Source organism: Dunckerocampus dactyliophorus, chromosome 19 (genome assembly GCF_027744805.1).
Source record: "Dunckerocampus dactyliophorus isolate RoL2022-P2 chromosome 19, RoL_Ddac_1.1, whole genome shotgun sequence".
NCBI lineage: Eukaryota > Metazoa > Chordata > Actinopteri > Syngnathiformes > Syngnathidae > Dunckerocampus > Dunckerocampus dactyliophorus.
Window position 1 is genome coordinate 10,608,446 of NC_072837.1, and position 16,184 is coordinate 10,624,629.

The 16,184-nt window shown below is 40.7% G+C and overlaps 1 protein-coding gene across 3 annotated transcripts in view; it reads right to left on the reverse strand.

The window, feature by feature from the left end:
• Positions 1-16,184, reverse strand: part of disp1 (dispatched homolog 1 (Drosophila)) — a 61,999-nt gene that overhangs the window by 2,745 nt on the left and 43,070 nt on the right. For all 3 annotated transcript variants that reach the window (XM_054762231.1, XM_054762233.1, XM_054762232.1), the window contains 7 exons: positions 8,760-8,789; positions 8,221-8,344; positions 6,933-7,060; positions 6,540-6,634; positions 5,925-6,022; positions 3,515-5,104; positions 1,921-2,184 (listed from right to left, as the gene is read on the reverse strand). In XM_054762231.1, the coding sequence (XP_054618206.1) occupies positions 1,921-2,184; positions 3,515-5,104; positions 5,925-6,022; positions 6,540-6,634; positions 6,933-7,060; positions 8,221-8,344; positions 8,760-8,789 (2,329 nt within the window). The remainder of the gene's footprint in view (positions 1-1,920; positions 2,185-3,514; positions 5,105-5,924; positions 6,023-6,539; positions 6,635-6,932; positions 7,061-8,220; positions 8,345-8,759; positions 8,790-16,184) is intronic.

Below are 16,184 nucleotides of genomic sequence, written 5' to 3' on the forward strand. Positions count from 1 at the left end.
TATTTGAAATATTTCAATATAAAATTTGAAATATTTGACTTACTTAATAGAAGCTTGGACGGTTTGATTACGCAACTGCAGAGATTAGTACGCATCTAACATCGAACGAGCTAAGGTCTTATTTAGCGGATCAAGGTCATGGTTTAATACAGTATTTGTTGCGGTTATGCTTAAGTTACATTACGGAGGATCACAGTTGCGTACAAAAAAGCTCAGCTCCCTCTTCACCACAACGGACCCATGCAGATTCCACATCACTGCAGACGCCGCACCAATTCGCCTGTCGATGTCGCGTTCCATCCTTCTCTCACTCGTGAACAAGACTCCTCCACTTGGGGTAGGATCTCATCCCTGACCGGGAGATGCCACACCTTTACGCTCGTATTACCCAACATAATAGGATGTAATAGAAAAGAGAAAATAAGACATATGAGGCATAAATAAGACTTGTGTGTGTCGCTGTAACTGTGTTCCTGCGCAAAGAGAGCTGAGTGTGAGGGCGGACAGGAAGTGACGGAGTTCGAGTTCGAGTTGAGTCTTAGCTGCAAACCTGCAATAAAAGCCTGTTGGTCCGGTGATACTGACACCTAGTGACCAGTGTAGAGCACTACATATCATCACAATGTCTTTGAATGCTTCTTCTGAATGGTGTATTTGTATTTTAGTTCATTTTAGCCAGTTTTACACTTGAAATTTTGACCCAAAATAGGTAAAATCTGCTTGAATATGCATTGAATAATATGCATATAGGCAATGAATAATAGGCTGTATTCAACCACAAAACGATGATTTATTAATTATTTCTTGAAAAAAACGTGATAGAGTGAAGACGCGAAAGTCAAAGTGCAAAGTGGCGAGATTACTGTATATCTTTTAAATGATTTTTCCACAACTACATTTTGTATGAAAAGTATAAAATTGCGTTTTATATATTGTATGACATGCTCCATCACACATACTTTTGCATCATTTTTCAGTTTTGTTCCTCCTGCAGAAAAAATACAATCAGCCTACTCCTGACAGCAGATTGCGATCTTGTTTTATCCTGTCTCTATTTTTTTTTTTTTAATATATGAGAGTCCAAGCTGCACAGAGCAACACTATCTTTCAACTATAATGTACACGTCAGATGTACAGAAGCGTTTTACAATGGCCGATGACGAGAAATACGTTTTTCTTGCACCCAGCTCACCTTACAGACATTCTCAACAACAGAGAACACACTTCCGATCTTCAAAATAAGATTGCTGTGTAAACAAAACAAGAGTACTTGTGTATATTTTACATATACAGTTGGAATTTCATTGGTGACTCCATCTTCCTTAATCACAAGTACGGGCATTACAGTATGTTGAAGATTTTATAGCAATGTGTGCAGAGGTTGACATCCCATTAAAGAAGTTAGCCAGACTACATCCATTTTTTGAATTACTGGGCTAAACTGCCCATTGATGTATTGCATCAATAAATATAAGGATTCTGTACTTAATTAACGGACATTTTATTCGCTGACCCATAAAGCACGCACTCTATGCTGGTAAAAATAAGTGTAAAATGAGCAGATGTGGAGCAAGAGACCATAATGTGCAAAGATTGCAAAGCAACGGTGATGGCGAAAGGTGGGAACACGACAAATTTGTTCTACTGTACCATCTCAAGCGCAAACACAGAGTTGACTGTGAAGAATGTGTCATGAAGCGTCAGACTGAGTCAACAGACTCAAAACAGTTTGGTGGACTTTGCAGTTTGTTACCAATAAATCAATAAATGTGCTTTACAGTCTCGAACAAGTGTATTTAATTATAAGGGTTAAAGTTTGTGGCGTTTTATACAAGACTCCGCTGAATTTAATTATATCGTCGTATCACGATACATCCCAAAAATATCGTGATACGTGTTTTCCAAATTACCAGCACTGACCTCATAATAGAACTGGTGCATCTTCTCATAGGCCAGCGTGAAGGGAAAGGTGCTCCGAAACTTCAAAACAATGGCCTTGATGGTGTCATTGATATCAAATCGAGGCCCGGGGGTGTTGCTGTCCAGGTGGTAGCTCGTACTGCGGTCCAGCTCCATGATGGCCCTTTTGATGCACAGCTCAAAGACGTCCTGCTTGTAGGGGAAGATGGACTGACTGCAGCAGGGGTAGACAGACGCCTCCTCGCAGTCTTGATTTTCCATCCACTGTTGGAAAAGTTCACAAATGTACTTCATTTGATAGCAACTAATCATCAAATACACACTTAATGACTACAATATTTTTACATTCTTGTGTTTTCATATATTTTATGCTCTTATCTAACAGTCATTTTGTCATATAAACAATAAAGCTTTTGTATATAGGCAAATCTAATCTAAAAAATAAATAAATAGGTTCCTTCTCTTAGTTGCTGCAGGTGAATCCAGCTGTGGAACCCGTTTAAGTCAACATAAAGACTTAAGACATAAGCGGCTGTCGACATAACCGAAAAAATCCACAGCTTTCTACTGATTTTGACAAAACCACAAATCTGCGTGTGCAAAGATGTGCGCACAAAAATGATGACGCTAACAATATTACAGTACCTCAACATAAACGGACCCATTTTCCAGAGAAACAATGAGTTGGTTGACAAAGACGTGTTGTCGACGTAAAAGGGACCGACTTAAACAGGTTCTGAGTTCTCATACAGATTCCACTCCTCATGAAAGGAAGCATGGTTTGTAGTACAAGCAGCTGCGGTTGTATTCAGGTGTACATCCAGTGGGACCTGTTTAAGTCGACATCCCTTAGACTGGCTGACTGACGTCATCATAAGCAGTTGTCGACATAACTGAAAATTGCCATTGCTTTCTATCGACAAAACCACAAATCTGCTTTGGCAAAAATACGCGAGCGATGACAAAGTTCACAATACTACACCATATGTCGACATAAACGGACCGATTTTTCATAGACATGACTCCTCTGGCTCTCACTTTTTGTGGCGATAAAATCGGTCGACCATGTACGTCGACGTCAACTTAAGCGGCCACTTTTTAGTATTAAGAACACCACGGTAGACTGGGACTTGACGAGCTGGTCGACGCAGATGTGTTCTCAACATAAACGGCACCAATCTAAGCGGGGTCTGAGTTGTCGTACAGATTATACCCCTCATGAAAGGAAGCATAGTTTATAGTCTAACCAGTTGTGGTTCTACTCAGGTGAACATACAGTGGAACCCGTTGAGGCTGACATCCCCTGGATTGGCTGACTCAAGTTGACATAAGCGGTTGACGACATAACCAAAAAGAGCCACTGCTTTCTATTGCTTGCAATAATGATGACGTTAACAATATTACGACACATAAACTGATCAATTTTTTCATAAAAAGGACCCCTTTGGCTCTCAAATTTTGTGTCCACAAAATAGGTCGACCGTGTATGTTGACTTAAGCGGGCACTTTGTGATAATATCAGCACGGTGGTCCAGGATTTTGATGAGTTGGTTGACATAATAAACTGGCACATAGGTGTCCGGGCAGAACTGACCTGCTTGAACGTCTCAATGAAGCAGCTGGTGAAGTCCTGCTCGTCCGACTGAAAGACAAAACTCTGGTTCCGAAGCTTCTGGCAGAAGCTGAGGATCCACAGCTGAGATGCGGGACTGGCGATGTTGAAGCTGCTGTCTAGCATCAACTTCCCCTTGTTTTTGGGATTCAGTGGGTCCCCATTGTCCACAGCCGTGACGCCCCAGATGATGGTGATCGGCATGTGGAGGTCCTCTCCATGGTGCACCCTCTCAAACATGAAAAGCTTCTTGTACTCTGCGTCGTAGCGCTCGAAAGGGTGCGAAGAACGGAACACTTGAAACTCGGCCAGTTCCAGCGACGGCAGCTTCATCTTTGGGTTGACGCAAACCACATAGGCCCCGCCCACAGTGAGAGCGAGGAACCAAAAGAGCCAGAGGTAGCGCAGCTTGATGACAATGCAGGGGAGAACTTTCTCAAAGAAGATTCTGGAGGCTTCCGAGACACTAAATAGGCATTTGTTCACTTTCTGACAAAGACCTGACACAAACATCTGGATGCAGTACCCAGTTTGCTGGTGTGTAGGCTTGGAGCAGGGCAACACGTTTGGTAGGTAGCGCTCGTGTAGCACCACCACAGCTGGGAGCCACGTCACCATGAGGATATAGTTGACCAAGATGGCCGTACCTGCGTAGACGCCAAAACAGCGTATGGCAGTGATGTTGCTGACGTAGTTGGCGTAAAAAGCAGCGGCGGTGGTAAAGCTGGTGACGAACATCGACAAGGCGGCGTGCTGCAAAGTCACGCTGACCGTCTCTGCCAGCTCCGCGTGGGGCTTATCTAACTTGGCGTAATTCCATACGTCGCAAAGCACGAAAGCGTCGTCGGCACCGATCCCCACCAGGATGATAAGAGCCGTGAGGTTCATGAAGGGGAAAAACTCAAAGTCGAAAACCATGCGGTAGAGGAAGTAGGACACGATGAGGGAGCTAATGATGGCTATTATCGTCATGAGAGTGATGAAAACTGAGCGTGTGTACACACACATGACCAGCAGGACTATCACAATGGCGATCGCAGGGTACACCGTGTCCGTTAGGAGGTAGTCCTGAAAAAGGTCATGCTTGATGCCGAACTCGATCCCAGAGACTGTGGTGATGCCGTCTGACGAGTTCCAGTTCTCAAAATTATCCAAGTAAATGTTCATCATCGATTCCCCTTTCTCAGTGGGCGAGAAGAGCATGCTGTGCTTGAGCACAGGCGGAGGATATTCCAGGCTCTTCGCACTGAGGAAGTCCTTATCAACCAAGAAGTGCAGTATTTGGTAAACAGCGTTGTACTTGGTGCACTTCCGAGGTACGTTGCCACACTTGAGCTGGTCCTTGCGTTTCAGGGACATGTCCCAGCAATCTGGTCCCAGTGTGCCGTTGTGGTAGTACTTGGCACACGAGCGTAAGATCTTGAGCGTGTGCGATACGTCGCGCTCGGTGATCACCTGGCAGGACGACCTATTTGCTAGGACAGCGATGTAGTTACCCAGTGTCCAACTGGGGCAACATGAAGCGTCGTTGGTGCGCTGACAGAGGCTCCAGTAGTCACGGTGAGAGCGCACCTGTGGACAGGAACAAATAAATTCTGGTGTATAAGCCGAAAATATCCACGTCATAAAATGGCAGCTCACACTCGCAACAAGCCTGTGAACCCGCTGGAAACTGCAGGAGGTCAGTATATAAAACAGTATAACAGTCTGACTCATGGTGTCAACTTAACACTCAAAAGGTGCACCTCAGAAATATGCAAACATGTACCAGTGTGAGTTTAAAGTGAAAAAAAAAAAACCCAACATTTTAAAGTTTTCCCATAATGCATTTCATCTGGGCAAACATTTAATTGGAGGACAAGCGCATTAGGAAATGAATGGATGCATGTTTCAGTGGTTGGCTTGTTTGTCCTTTTGTTAGCTAGCAGGATTAAACCAACGTTTTTCTGGTGTACTTGAGGTGACAAGAGGTGCAGTGAACAACCACGCCCACCAGAGGGAGTAGAGGGAGGTCCGTAATCCCCACCACATTGCTATTGCTATTACACATACAGTATATATGAATTCCAATGCAGATGACACTGCAGTAGGCTTCTATGAGCATCTCTGATGTAACCCACTTCCGTGTCAACCCCTATGGGAGGACCTGCGGTGCACGTGTGGATCCTCTTAGTCTGGTTCGGTGCAATTATCTTTCAGTCAGACTCACCCAATAATTAAGACTCTCTTGAACAGTATGTAAATGTGTCATCCCTGCAAGGCACTCACTAATTACTAGTAGTTAAAAATAGAACTACCAGTAATAGGCTTAAATAGAAACCCCTCAGACAAAACAAGAAAACCTTAAAATGACGACAATCTAAGTGTGACTCTGTGTGTCTCATAAACGTACCCTAGTGTTGTCCAGATTGCACATGGATTTGATGGCCTGAATACTCCACAGGTTCTTCCCCTCAGCTGAAGAGAACACCAGCCTTGAGTAGCTGGCACCTGCATGAAGCAAAAGTATGAATAAAACAGATGATTAAAGATTAGGCAAAATAAAACAAAGCCGAATAAATAATCTGGCTGACAAGAGGCCTGACACGGACATCTCAGGCCTTATGTGTTAACACAGTTAACGTTCTAATACAGTGGAGCCCGTTTAAGTTGACAAAAGCGGTTGTCAGCATAACTGGAAATAACCATCGCTGGCACATTTACACATTTACTCAAGCAAATTTGAGGCTAACTAGTTAGCTCGGAAGCATGCTATGTTTAAAGAAGCCGCCGTCTCTTGCGTCCCTGCAGTGATCCCGCAGCTTGCGCATTACAGTTGAGCAATGTATTGTAAACAAAGAATAACAGGAGTGTAAAGGGGACTATAGGGGTGTTATTTCACGTCTACAGGGCTCTAATAATGCTAAAAATTGTATTCAGAAAAACAATGAAAATACTCAATTTATAAATAATGAATCCTACATTGCAGAAATTCACTAGTTTTTGAGTCCATCAATGAAATTCTTACCAGGCACATCGCAGAAAAACTCCTTACTGAAGTCCCACTCTGCATGCCGTTTCTCCCGGTCAAAGTGGTCTTCTGGCCACTTGGGCTCTTGGTGACTAGAAAGAAAAACAAGTCTTTACAATTATTGCTTCATGAAGAAGTGGAAAAATGATTGTTGCTATATCAACCAATCCAGAATCAGAAAATGCAACCAGTTTGAGGCTAAAAGGTGGGTCGGTTACAACACAAAAAGAGGCTATATTTACTGCCAATGGGACAACTATAATAATAACAATTCTACAGATTTTGGCATGTAAATTAACCCATATGACCCTGCACATATTGAAAACCTGCTTAGACAACATTTGACAAAGACGTCAGAGCATATTCGGTGAGGCTGCTGTGTGAACTTACTTTTTCGCCTGCTCGTCAGCGTATTTGAAGGGATAGTTGGCCAGCGTGGCTTTGTAGCCCGTGTTCTTCACCATGTTGTTCCACGTGACCAACCTCTGGCCGATGGCAGTTCCTCGAGGCTCGAAACCCTTTGGAGGGAAACAACAAAACCCAAAAAGACAGACAAAAACAAGTTGGATGTTTGGCAGCAACTTACTGTTATGTAACAGGCATGAGACACAGGTTGTATAGACTTGGATAAATATGTCCATTTACTAGTATCCTGGTTATTTTAGGCCAACTATCCATTTTGGCAACATAGAAGGAGATATTATGATGATGTTCACGTCAAAGTCGCTGAGTTTGCCACACTGATCCCTCCTGCTCCGCCTTCTTATTCTCTGCCAGAACAGGGCCCTCATTTATAAAGGTTGGTGCGCACAACAAAAGTTGCGTCAGCAGGGGTGACGGGCGGACGCATCATTCACCGCAAAAGTTGGTATTTATAGAAAAATTTGACGATACTTCCTGATTTATGTGTGGCAGTAAATATCTGTGGCGGTAAATAAAACACCAAATCTACGTGTGGTGGTCCAGATTTATTTGTGGCACTAAATAAGCGGTAGAATAAGGTCAAATTATTTGTCTTATTATAAATAAATAAATTAAATATGTTAATTAATTTTACCTTATTTTATTTACCACCACAAATAAATCTGGGCCGCAAAAATATAATTTTTTTATTTGGTAAATAAATTAAAGTGCATAATTTTACCTTATTTTATTTACCGTCACAAATAAATCTGGACTGCAAAAATATAATTATTTAATTTACCTTCACAAATAAACCTGGGTCACAAATAGATTTGGTGCAAATAAAATTATTAATTATTATTATTATTAAATAATTTCATTAACAGGCACAAATAAATCTAGATAATCTGAAATAGTGGTCAATAAAATAAGGTAAAATTAATTACCGTCCAAATAAATCTCAATCGTCACAAATAGATTTGTTGTTCACCTTACCTCATTAACACGTTATAACGCACCAGGGTGCCTCACTTATAACACTATTTGTGGATTAAATAAATAAAAAATAAATACATAATTTTATTTATCATTTATTAATTAAAAAAAATAACTTAAAAATTAATTTAATTTAATAATTTTTTTAATTAATTAAAAAAATAATTTAAAAAAACAAACACAATTTTCCTTTTTAAAAATGTTATCTTTTACATGTAAATATTGTGTTACAGACATGCATTAACCCTCGAGTGAGGTCGGTCTCACAATCTGTACTCACCAACAGAGGGTCAGAGAAATCAGGAAGGTCAGGAACCAGGATACCCACCAGGGCACACACGACAATTAGCACTGTGCAAACACCGAGCACCACCACTGGCCAATCAGCGATCAGCTCAGAATAGCTGCAAAGGAGGCGGATGCTCAAAATGAGGTAAAGAACTGCGATCCTTTTCAAACGGTCCATTACAGCAACAACCGGGCTGACTTTGACTATAGATGGGAATTAGCTGAATGCTGAATCTGGTGCACCCATCCATTGTAGTACATGATTCATATCAAGTGCGCACTGTCCATAAACTAAATGAAAAAAACGCATCTATTGAGTTAGAATGTGTAAGTGAGAAATGATGAGATTGGAGTTGCTGGTGTACAAAGGCCAGGTACAGACAAACACAAGATAACACTCCCACAAGATAACTTGTGACTCACTACTGAGGAATGACAGCAGTGATGGATGGATGACAGGAATAATGGGGGGGGAGAGAGCGCTTGGCAATCCAGAATATGAACAGGAGACAGTTTTTTGGCAGGCCTTACCTTTTGGGGAATCGAAAGGGCCGTGCAGGGCTGGAAAAACAAAAAGACAGATAACGTTTACATTTTGATGTCAAAGCAGCAGCCAATCACAAAATATTTGTCTCGGATTCGTAGCCCAGTTATTTACAAGACTGTGTGACCTTTTTTTTTTTTTTAACCCTCCCCCCCGAACAAAAGGAGCGGCACATGGAGCGCAGATCACGTGGACTCATCCATTTTCGATACTATACTTATGTTGACAACCCGTCGATGTCGACCGACTCACCAAGTCTCGGACCACTGAGAGAAACAGGTCCGTTTATGTAGACGTGTTGTAGTATTGTTGGCTTCATCGTTGGCTTTATTGCGGTTAATTGGTTCCAGACCCGATCGTGATAAGTGAATTTCTGGCTTCAATATTAATAAACAGAATATTTTTTGCAGTTAGAGCATAGAAAACCTGTTTACGACTTTCAAAATATGTTTTTTACGTTTATTAGAGCCTTATAGACAAGAAATAACACCCCTATAGTCACCTTTACACTCCTGTGCTATTCTTTGTTTACACCACATTGTTCATGCTACGGGATCACTGCAGGGACATAATAGACGGCCACCGCTAGCATAGCAAGCTACCAAGCTAACTAGTTAGCCTCTCCAATTTACTTCTTCTAAACTTAAGAAAGTGTTTCAAACGGAGTGGGGAAGAAGGACAAAGTCAGAAGCCAAAAATGTACCACTTCCACACATAATAGGAGGACAAGTTTTTTTCACTCATGTCGGACATGCCATGGCTGACTCCATGCAGTGTGAAGGTAATGTAATATAACGTCATGTCTCATCGATGTAACATCACTGGTGCCTAGTGACCAGAATACTACACATAACTTGTATTTCTTTATTTCCTGACTAATAATAGGCCATAACCACAAAATAGCAATAATATATGAATTAATTTTTGACAAACTGCGATAGAGTTGAGGGAGCCATGTTCGAATCACGATGTAGCAAGGGCCGACTGTAGTTCCCTTCACACGCCTTCAAATGAGATATCAAAACAATATAAATAGTATGTAATTGGTTGAAAGTTGCAGGTTGATAACCTTTAATTCCAAATACAGTGGAACCTTGGTTCACGTTGTTTGGTTAACATCCAAAATGCCTCGGTTTGCATACATTGTGTTTACTGTAACTGTGTTATTAATGCATTTTGATGACAAAACGTCAATGTTAGCAGCTTACTACTATGTAGAAACAGGAAGCGCAAGTCAGCTCCATCTATGGTATCATCGGCGGCTGACTTTGTAGTTCTTTGCTAACAAACACAGTTACGCCCAAGGTCTTTGATTTTCTTGTTGATCACGACTGCAAAATAACCCAAAATGGGGCCGAAGAAATTTGCAAGATCCAGCATTTTGATAAACACGCATTCTAGAAAAACACGAAGGTGGTTTCCGTGTTGATCTCGCTGCCACACTGTGTCTTTGTCGACACGTCACCATGTCTTCAATCAAGGTAAAAGTACCCTTAAACATTCATTTATCCTTTTAATTAGTCATTTATGTGCATAACTGTAATTGGAAAACTATAAAAACGTGTTTTGTGTTAACATTTTTGCGTTTCTGGAAGTGACTAATTGGATTTATATGATTTCCTATGGGAAAAAAGGATTTGGTTAGCGTACACTTTGGTTAGAGTACACTGAGTCGGACCTTCAGGAACAAATTAAGGATGCTAACCAAGGCTCCACTGTACTTTGGTTCAGTAAAATCAATGACTTGCCAGGGTGACATAACTCTAGTCTATGAAACAATGAAACAATTAGTAATAAGACTGCATATAAAGATGAATTAAATGGAAAAGACATAAACTTGAGTGCTAATGCGTAATGCTTTAGTAATGCATTGAGTTGCTGTAAGTCACTCTCTCGGCCCAGCCTTCTACCTCTGCCTGTCTATCCGTGGCTTCCGTCTTATTTTCTTTCCCCTACGTAACCTTTCACTGTTTTTCTATTTACCTGAGGGACCCGTTGTGGATCACTGGCTTAATTAATAAGGCAAACACCACCACCAGCCCCTCACTCAACGCTGTGCTGACAGAGCAAAGAAACTAAAAACTATAGGGGGAAGGGGGATCTTTTCGGGTGGGAGAATGAGGGTGTTTGCGAGCCACAACTGACTGACAGTTGTGGGAGAATTGTGGCATTTATTCACAAAAGTGAATCACAGCCTTAAAAAAAAAGAAAATGGGTGCATTTTGTTAGTTGCTGTGGTAGAATTCTGGTTAATACTCTTATGCTTTTGCGTGGTTTAACCGGAAATGGGTGGGACTTCCATCTGTAAATTCTTTTAAGTCTATTTAAGTAAGAAATAGAGCGAAATAGAGAACGTGAGCTGGAGTCAAGCCAAGCAAGTAGAGTCTCTCTGTCTGTATTGTGTGTGTGTGTGTGTGTGTGTGTGTGTGAAAGAGTGACAGGCATGGCTCAGCTGTCTGGCTGTAGCGAGTCTGTCTCGGGAGGGGTGGTCGCTGTGTGTGACTGGCCAATCACAGAGCGTGAAGAATGAATACATAAGTAGTTACCCAATGATGATTTACCTTCATTACGATTCCGCATAATGACGAGCTGTACTCATTTCATGCTCGTACTCGGCAAAACTGCATTATCTGTAACGGATACTAAACAGAACTAAATACACATGTATGATTTTCAGTCTATTTTGTGAATACAAAAATAAAGTTTTGGTGTTCAAATACGGCTGTCTGATGCGTATCTACACACCGGGATGCGTCCAGGTGTCATGCCACATATTAAAAGTGTCTTTCTGACATTTGTTAAAAAAAAAAAAGTTTTTATTGCATCCATATCCTTAAAAAAATGGACTTATTTAAGCTTGCGTAGGTTTAGTTTGTGTCAACATTGCTTCCTCCCTCTGGTTTTGTATCGTATGAATTTAATGCTGTTAGGAGCAGCGCCCTGACACTAAAAAAAAAATAAAATAAAATCTTGTTCTGATGATAGCTGCGTTATAAATACAAATGCCACTCATAGTGCTCATGTTTTTTTTCCTCTTCATGACACATTTTTTGACTGATGTGACTCATACTCTGGAAAATGCTTAAGGAGGAAGGATTTACTTTCGTGTGTTGGTACCTGCCCATGAGCACAGTTCTGTGTGCCTTGGGGTTGGAGGTGAGGGTTCAGATGCCGAGGGGTGTTCAGTGTCAAGACAGGCGGGTAAATATTCCACGAAACATGCCTTTCTTCAGATTGGAACAATTAGTGTCAGTATAATGTCCGCCTCCCTTGCACTGATGAGTGCCTTGCTGGAACGCTGCACACAGTTAGCGTTCAAGCTAAGCACGAAACGGGTGAGGGGTTTGCATTTAAAAACATCATTACAGGTAGAAAGTGCTACATCGGTGTCAGGAGTTTTCAGTCAAGTGCAGTAAAAGTGTCACCGTTTTTGGGAGTCAGGAAAATGATGTGTCCAAGTTAGGGAGTGGAAACGAGCATGTAGGCCAGGGGTGTCCAAACCTTTTGTGCTGAGGGCCACACAGTGAAAAATGAAAGGATGCAAAGGCCACTTGGATATTTTGTAAAGATATGCAAAGAAATGATGTATATTTGAAGAAAAAACTGCATCTCACCTTTGTGATATTGGTGAAAAAACATATTTTAGTGTGAATTTCACTTTTTGATTCCCAGTTATGCTGTTTTTTTTTTTAATTTCCAAATATTTCAACTTTCTTCTTAAATGATCCTTGTATATATATTTTCTTCTCACATTATGACTTTATTCCCATAATATTTAGACTTTATTCCTATGATATTCAAACTTTCTCCCCAAATCTAATTTTCCAAAAATTTGAACTTTATTTAGTTTTTTTTGGTTTCTCATATTACAACCTTTTAGAAAGTAACATTTGTTCTTTAATATTTAAATGCTACTAAAATCCCATTATTTTTCCTCATAATATTACAAGTTTATTCTTATAAAATTATAGCTGTTTTTTTCCCATTTCTGTTGTTTTTTTCCCCCCAACTATTCTTCTTGTAATTGTGACTTTATTCCCATAATATTTTTACTTTATTTTCGTAACATTACAACTTTTTCCACAATCAAATTTTTTGAAAATTAAAACTTTATTTATTTTGTTTTTCAGATTATGACTTAAAGAAAATAACGTCTTTAATATTTCAACTTCAGGCGACAAAAATGACATTATTTTTCCTCATAAAATTGCAACTTTTTCCTAGTTAGATTACAGCTTTTTTTTCCTCTTGATATTTTGACTTTATTGTTGTAAAAACTATTGCTGATTTTTCCATTTTTGTTGTTGTTGAGTTTTCTTGTTAAATTATATTTTTAGAATGTGCTCCAGGCCAAAAAAAAACCCTGCCCCGGGCCGCACTTTTGTATAAGTATCAATCCTCTACTGCAGGGGTCGGCAACCCGTGGCTGCGGAGCCGTATGCGGCTCTTCAGCTCCTTGTTGTGCCTCGCCTTAACGGAGCTCGTGAGTTTTTAAACACAGAGGTAGGGGAAATGTGCATTTGACAAGAATGTGAAATATCTGACTCACCCCAAGTCCGTGAATGCATCTTGACTGCGTTCTAACTGCTAATTGGATGAACAAGGGAAGGGGAGGTAGGCTCGTGCATGCAGTGAGTCTCAGTGAAAGGTGAGGGAGTTTGGAGTAAAGTCTGAAGCAAGTTACTGCACAGTAGAATGAGCATAACAATATGTTTTATAACAAGAAGCACGCAGTAGTTACAGTATGTGTTCGGAGCCCGTGACATGCTAATCGCAGATAGTGTGCCACGGGAGCTGACTGTGCATTGACTGTTTGCGACTGCTCTGAGGCGGGCCGGACTTCACCTTTACGTCTCCAAATATCACTCCCTACATTTGTCGCTAGTCACTATTGGGAATATGCTGTAAGTCACCAAGAGGGTTTGGAAAGTCACCAGATTTAGCGAGTAAATGGCCAAGTTGGCAACACTGGGCTGCACGTGAGATGAAAGCAGGGGGAAGCCATTCATAGATGGAGAATACGTGAAGGAATCGTTCAGAAAAATATGTGAACATTGATTCTCCGAATTAAAAAATAAACAAGAAATGATTGAGAAAATGAAAGAATGCCTCTCTGTGCAAAGCCAGTAAAGGACAATATGGGAACCAGTGAAAAAGGCTTACAGAGTTCAGCGCTTATATGATTTCGGAGTAGGCCTACACATGCTTGCTGCACTTTTATTTGTTGTTGTAACAGGTAACATTTAAAAAAAAAAAAAAAACATTACAACTTTGACAAGTTTATAAACTGTGTAATGTTTTGCGGCTCCAGACATTTTTTTTTTTTTTTTTAAAACACTGGAAGAAGCAGCAAAATGACTCTTTTGATGCTAAAGGTTGCCGACCCCTGCTCTACTGACATTATTCATTTTGAATGTCTTTTTCTAGCAAGCCTCCCAAGCCCAGAGTTTAAGAGGTTAAATCATAAAGGTTTTATGATGGCGACAGTTTAACTCTGGATTATGACTTGTGCCTTTGCCTCGGCTTTATGCTCACCCCTACCAGAGCGAGTATTTACACTTTTCTCCGTTTTGACATTTTCCAGCATTCTTGACACCGTCATCCTCTCTCACCCTGTCTTCGCAAAGCCCGTAAAGATAGCTATCTTAGATTAAAGGCCTGCGCTGTCCCGTAAACGCAGCATCAAAGCGTGATATACGGCCAACGTTCTCATCAGTTCTCAGCAGCGAGCCAGGCCTCAGCAGGATTAAAAAAAAAAAGAAAAAAAAAGAAAAAGAGCATGCAGCTTCTGGCTGTTTAAGATGGTTACTGCATTCCCGTGAGCATTTGGTACATAATGCGAGAAGTGACACCCTGCAATTAGCACTAAACCCACTTGGTTAGGGTAACTTTCATTTGATTTGACACATGCAGTATGTCTTGCAAAATACCCAATATCCCCCTAATGCAAACCGGTATTTTTGTGTCGTCACAACAGGGGCAGAGCTAAGAGGTGGCTGACGGGGCTCATGTTTTGTGAAAAGCCCCAAATCAGAACGATACTGTTGAAGGAAAAAAAAAAAAACACACACATTGAGTAACGTGCAGTAACCTGAAGAAGAATTACTTCCTTGTTGATATCTAAAAGCAGCCGGTTCTATGTTGCTTTAATTAAATCGTTTTTGTTTGAAAAAGATAAAAATAAAGATACAAATATTAGCGGTGTCTTACAATAGTCGATTCTATTTGGAGGAGTCTGATTCGGCTATCGATCTCGCGGTCAAATCATATTAAAAATGTCATGTGATCAAGATTGTACCATTCTGACTACATGGGGGGTGGCCACGGCTGGTGCGGAGCACACATTTTTACATGAAATGTCTTTGTTTTTGTTAGAAATAGCCGATTTTGATTCAAAAACAGCCTCTGTGGTAATAAGGAATTCAAAATGACCATTTATTAATAAACTCACCCATTTCAGTGCCACAATCCAGAGGAGCTGAGGTGAATGCTAGCTTTGAATGCTAAGAAGGCCGTCAACATGGGCCGACGTATTGCCTCATAAAGGCTACTAAAAAATAATCCAAAGTGTGGAAGTATTTTGAAAAGGTTAAAGGTGACTCCACAAAGTGAAATGCACCTTGTTTCAGCAGCTTCTTACATATGACACGCCAACAAGCAACAGCGTATCATTTTTAGCCATATTGTTTCTATTCCATGTGCACTCTTTCTGACGTGTGCCGACTGTGTTTCGGTTTCGTTCGTCTTGCTTTCTGTGTCATTTAAACAAATGAAGGTACTGTTGTCGCACGCCTACCATGCGTGTTTTCGGCAGTTTCTTTGAGGTGGAAAAAGTCGCAAATGAGATCTGTTTATTTGTCAGGATCACCATTAGATCCAGCTCTTAAAAAAAACAAACAACAGTCGACTATTAGTCGACAATGGACAAAATCAAACGCATCAGATTCAACTATAAAAATCCTTAGACCAAGACGGCCCTAAAAAATGCATATACTATACAGTCGAACCTCAGTTAGCGTCGACCCCGGTTAGAGTGTTTTTCAGTTGACGTCGAAAATATACACCAATATTTTGCCTCGCTTTACATACATTTTCTGCTTAGCACACAATACGTGTTATTAATAAACTGCGTGAGTCCAACTGTGCTCTTGAAGTATTTTTTATCAAAAACTAACAAAGAAGCTAGCTTGCTAATTTACAAAATGGCAACCGCAACCGGAACTCAGCTGTGTGACAATGTCATCAACTGTCAAAAATGTTGACACAAAACACATGCATAAAACAATTTTTGAATGCATATAAATGACAAATGAAAGGGATAAATGAACATTTAAGGTTACTTTTATCTTCACTGAAGACGCGGTTCTTGATGTGACTGTTCCCAAAGACACGATGTGGCACCGAGACACCAC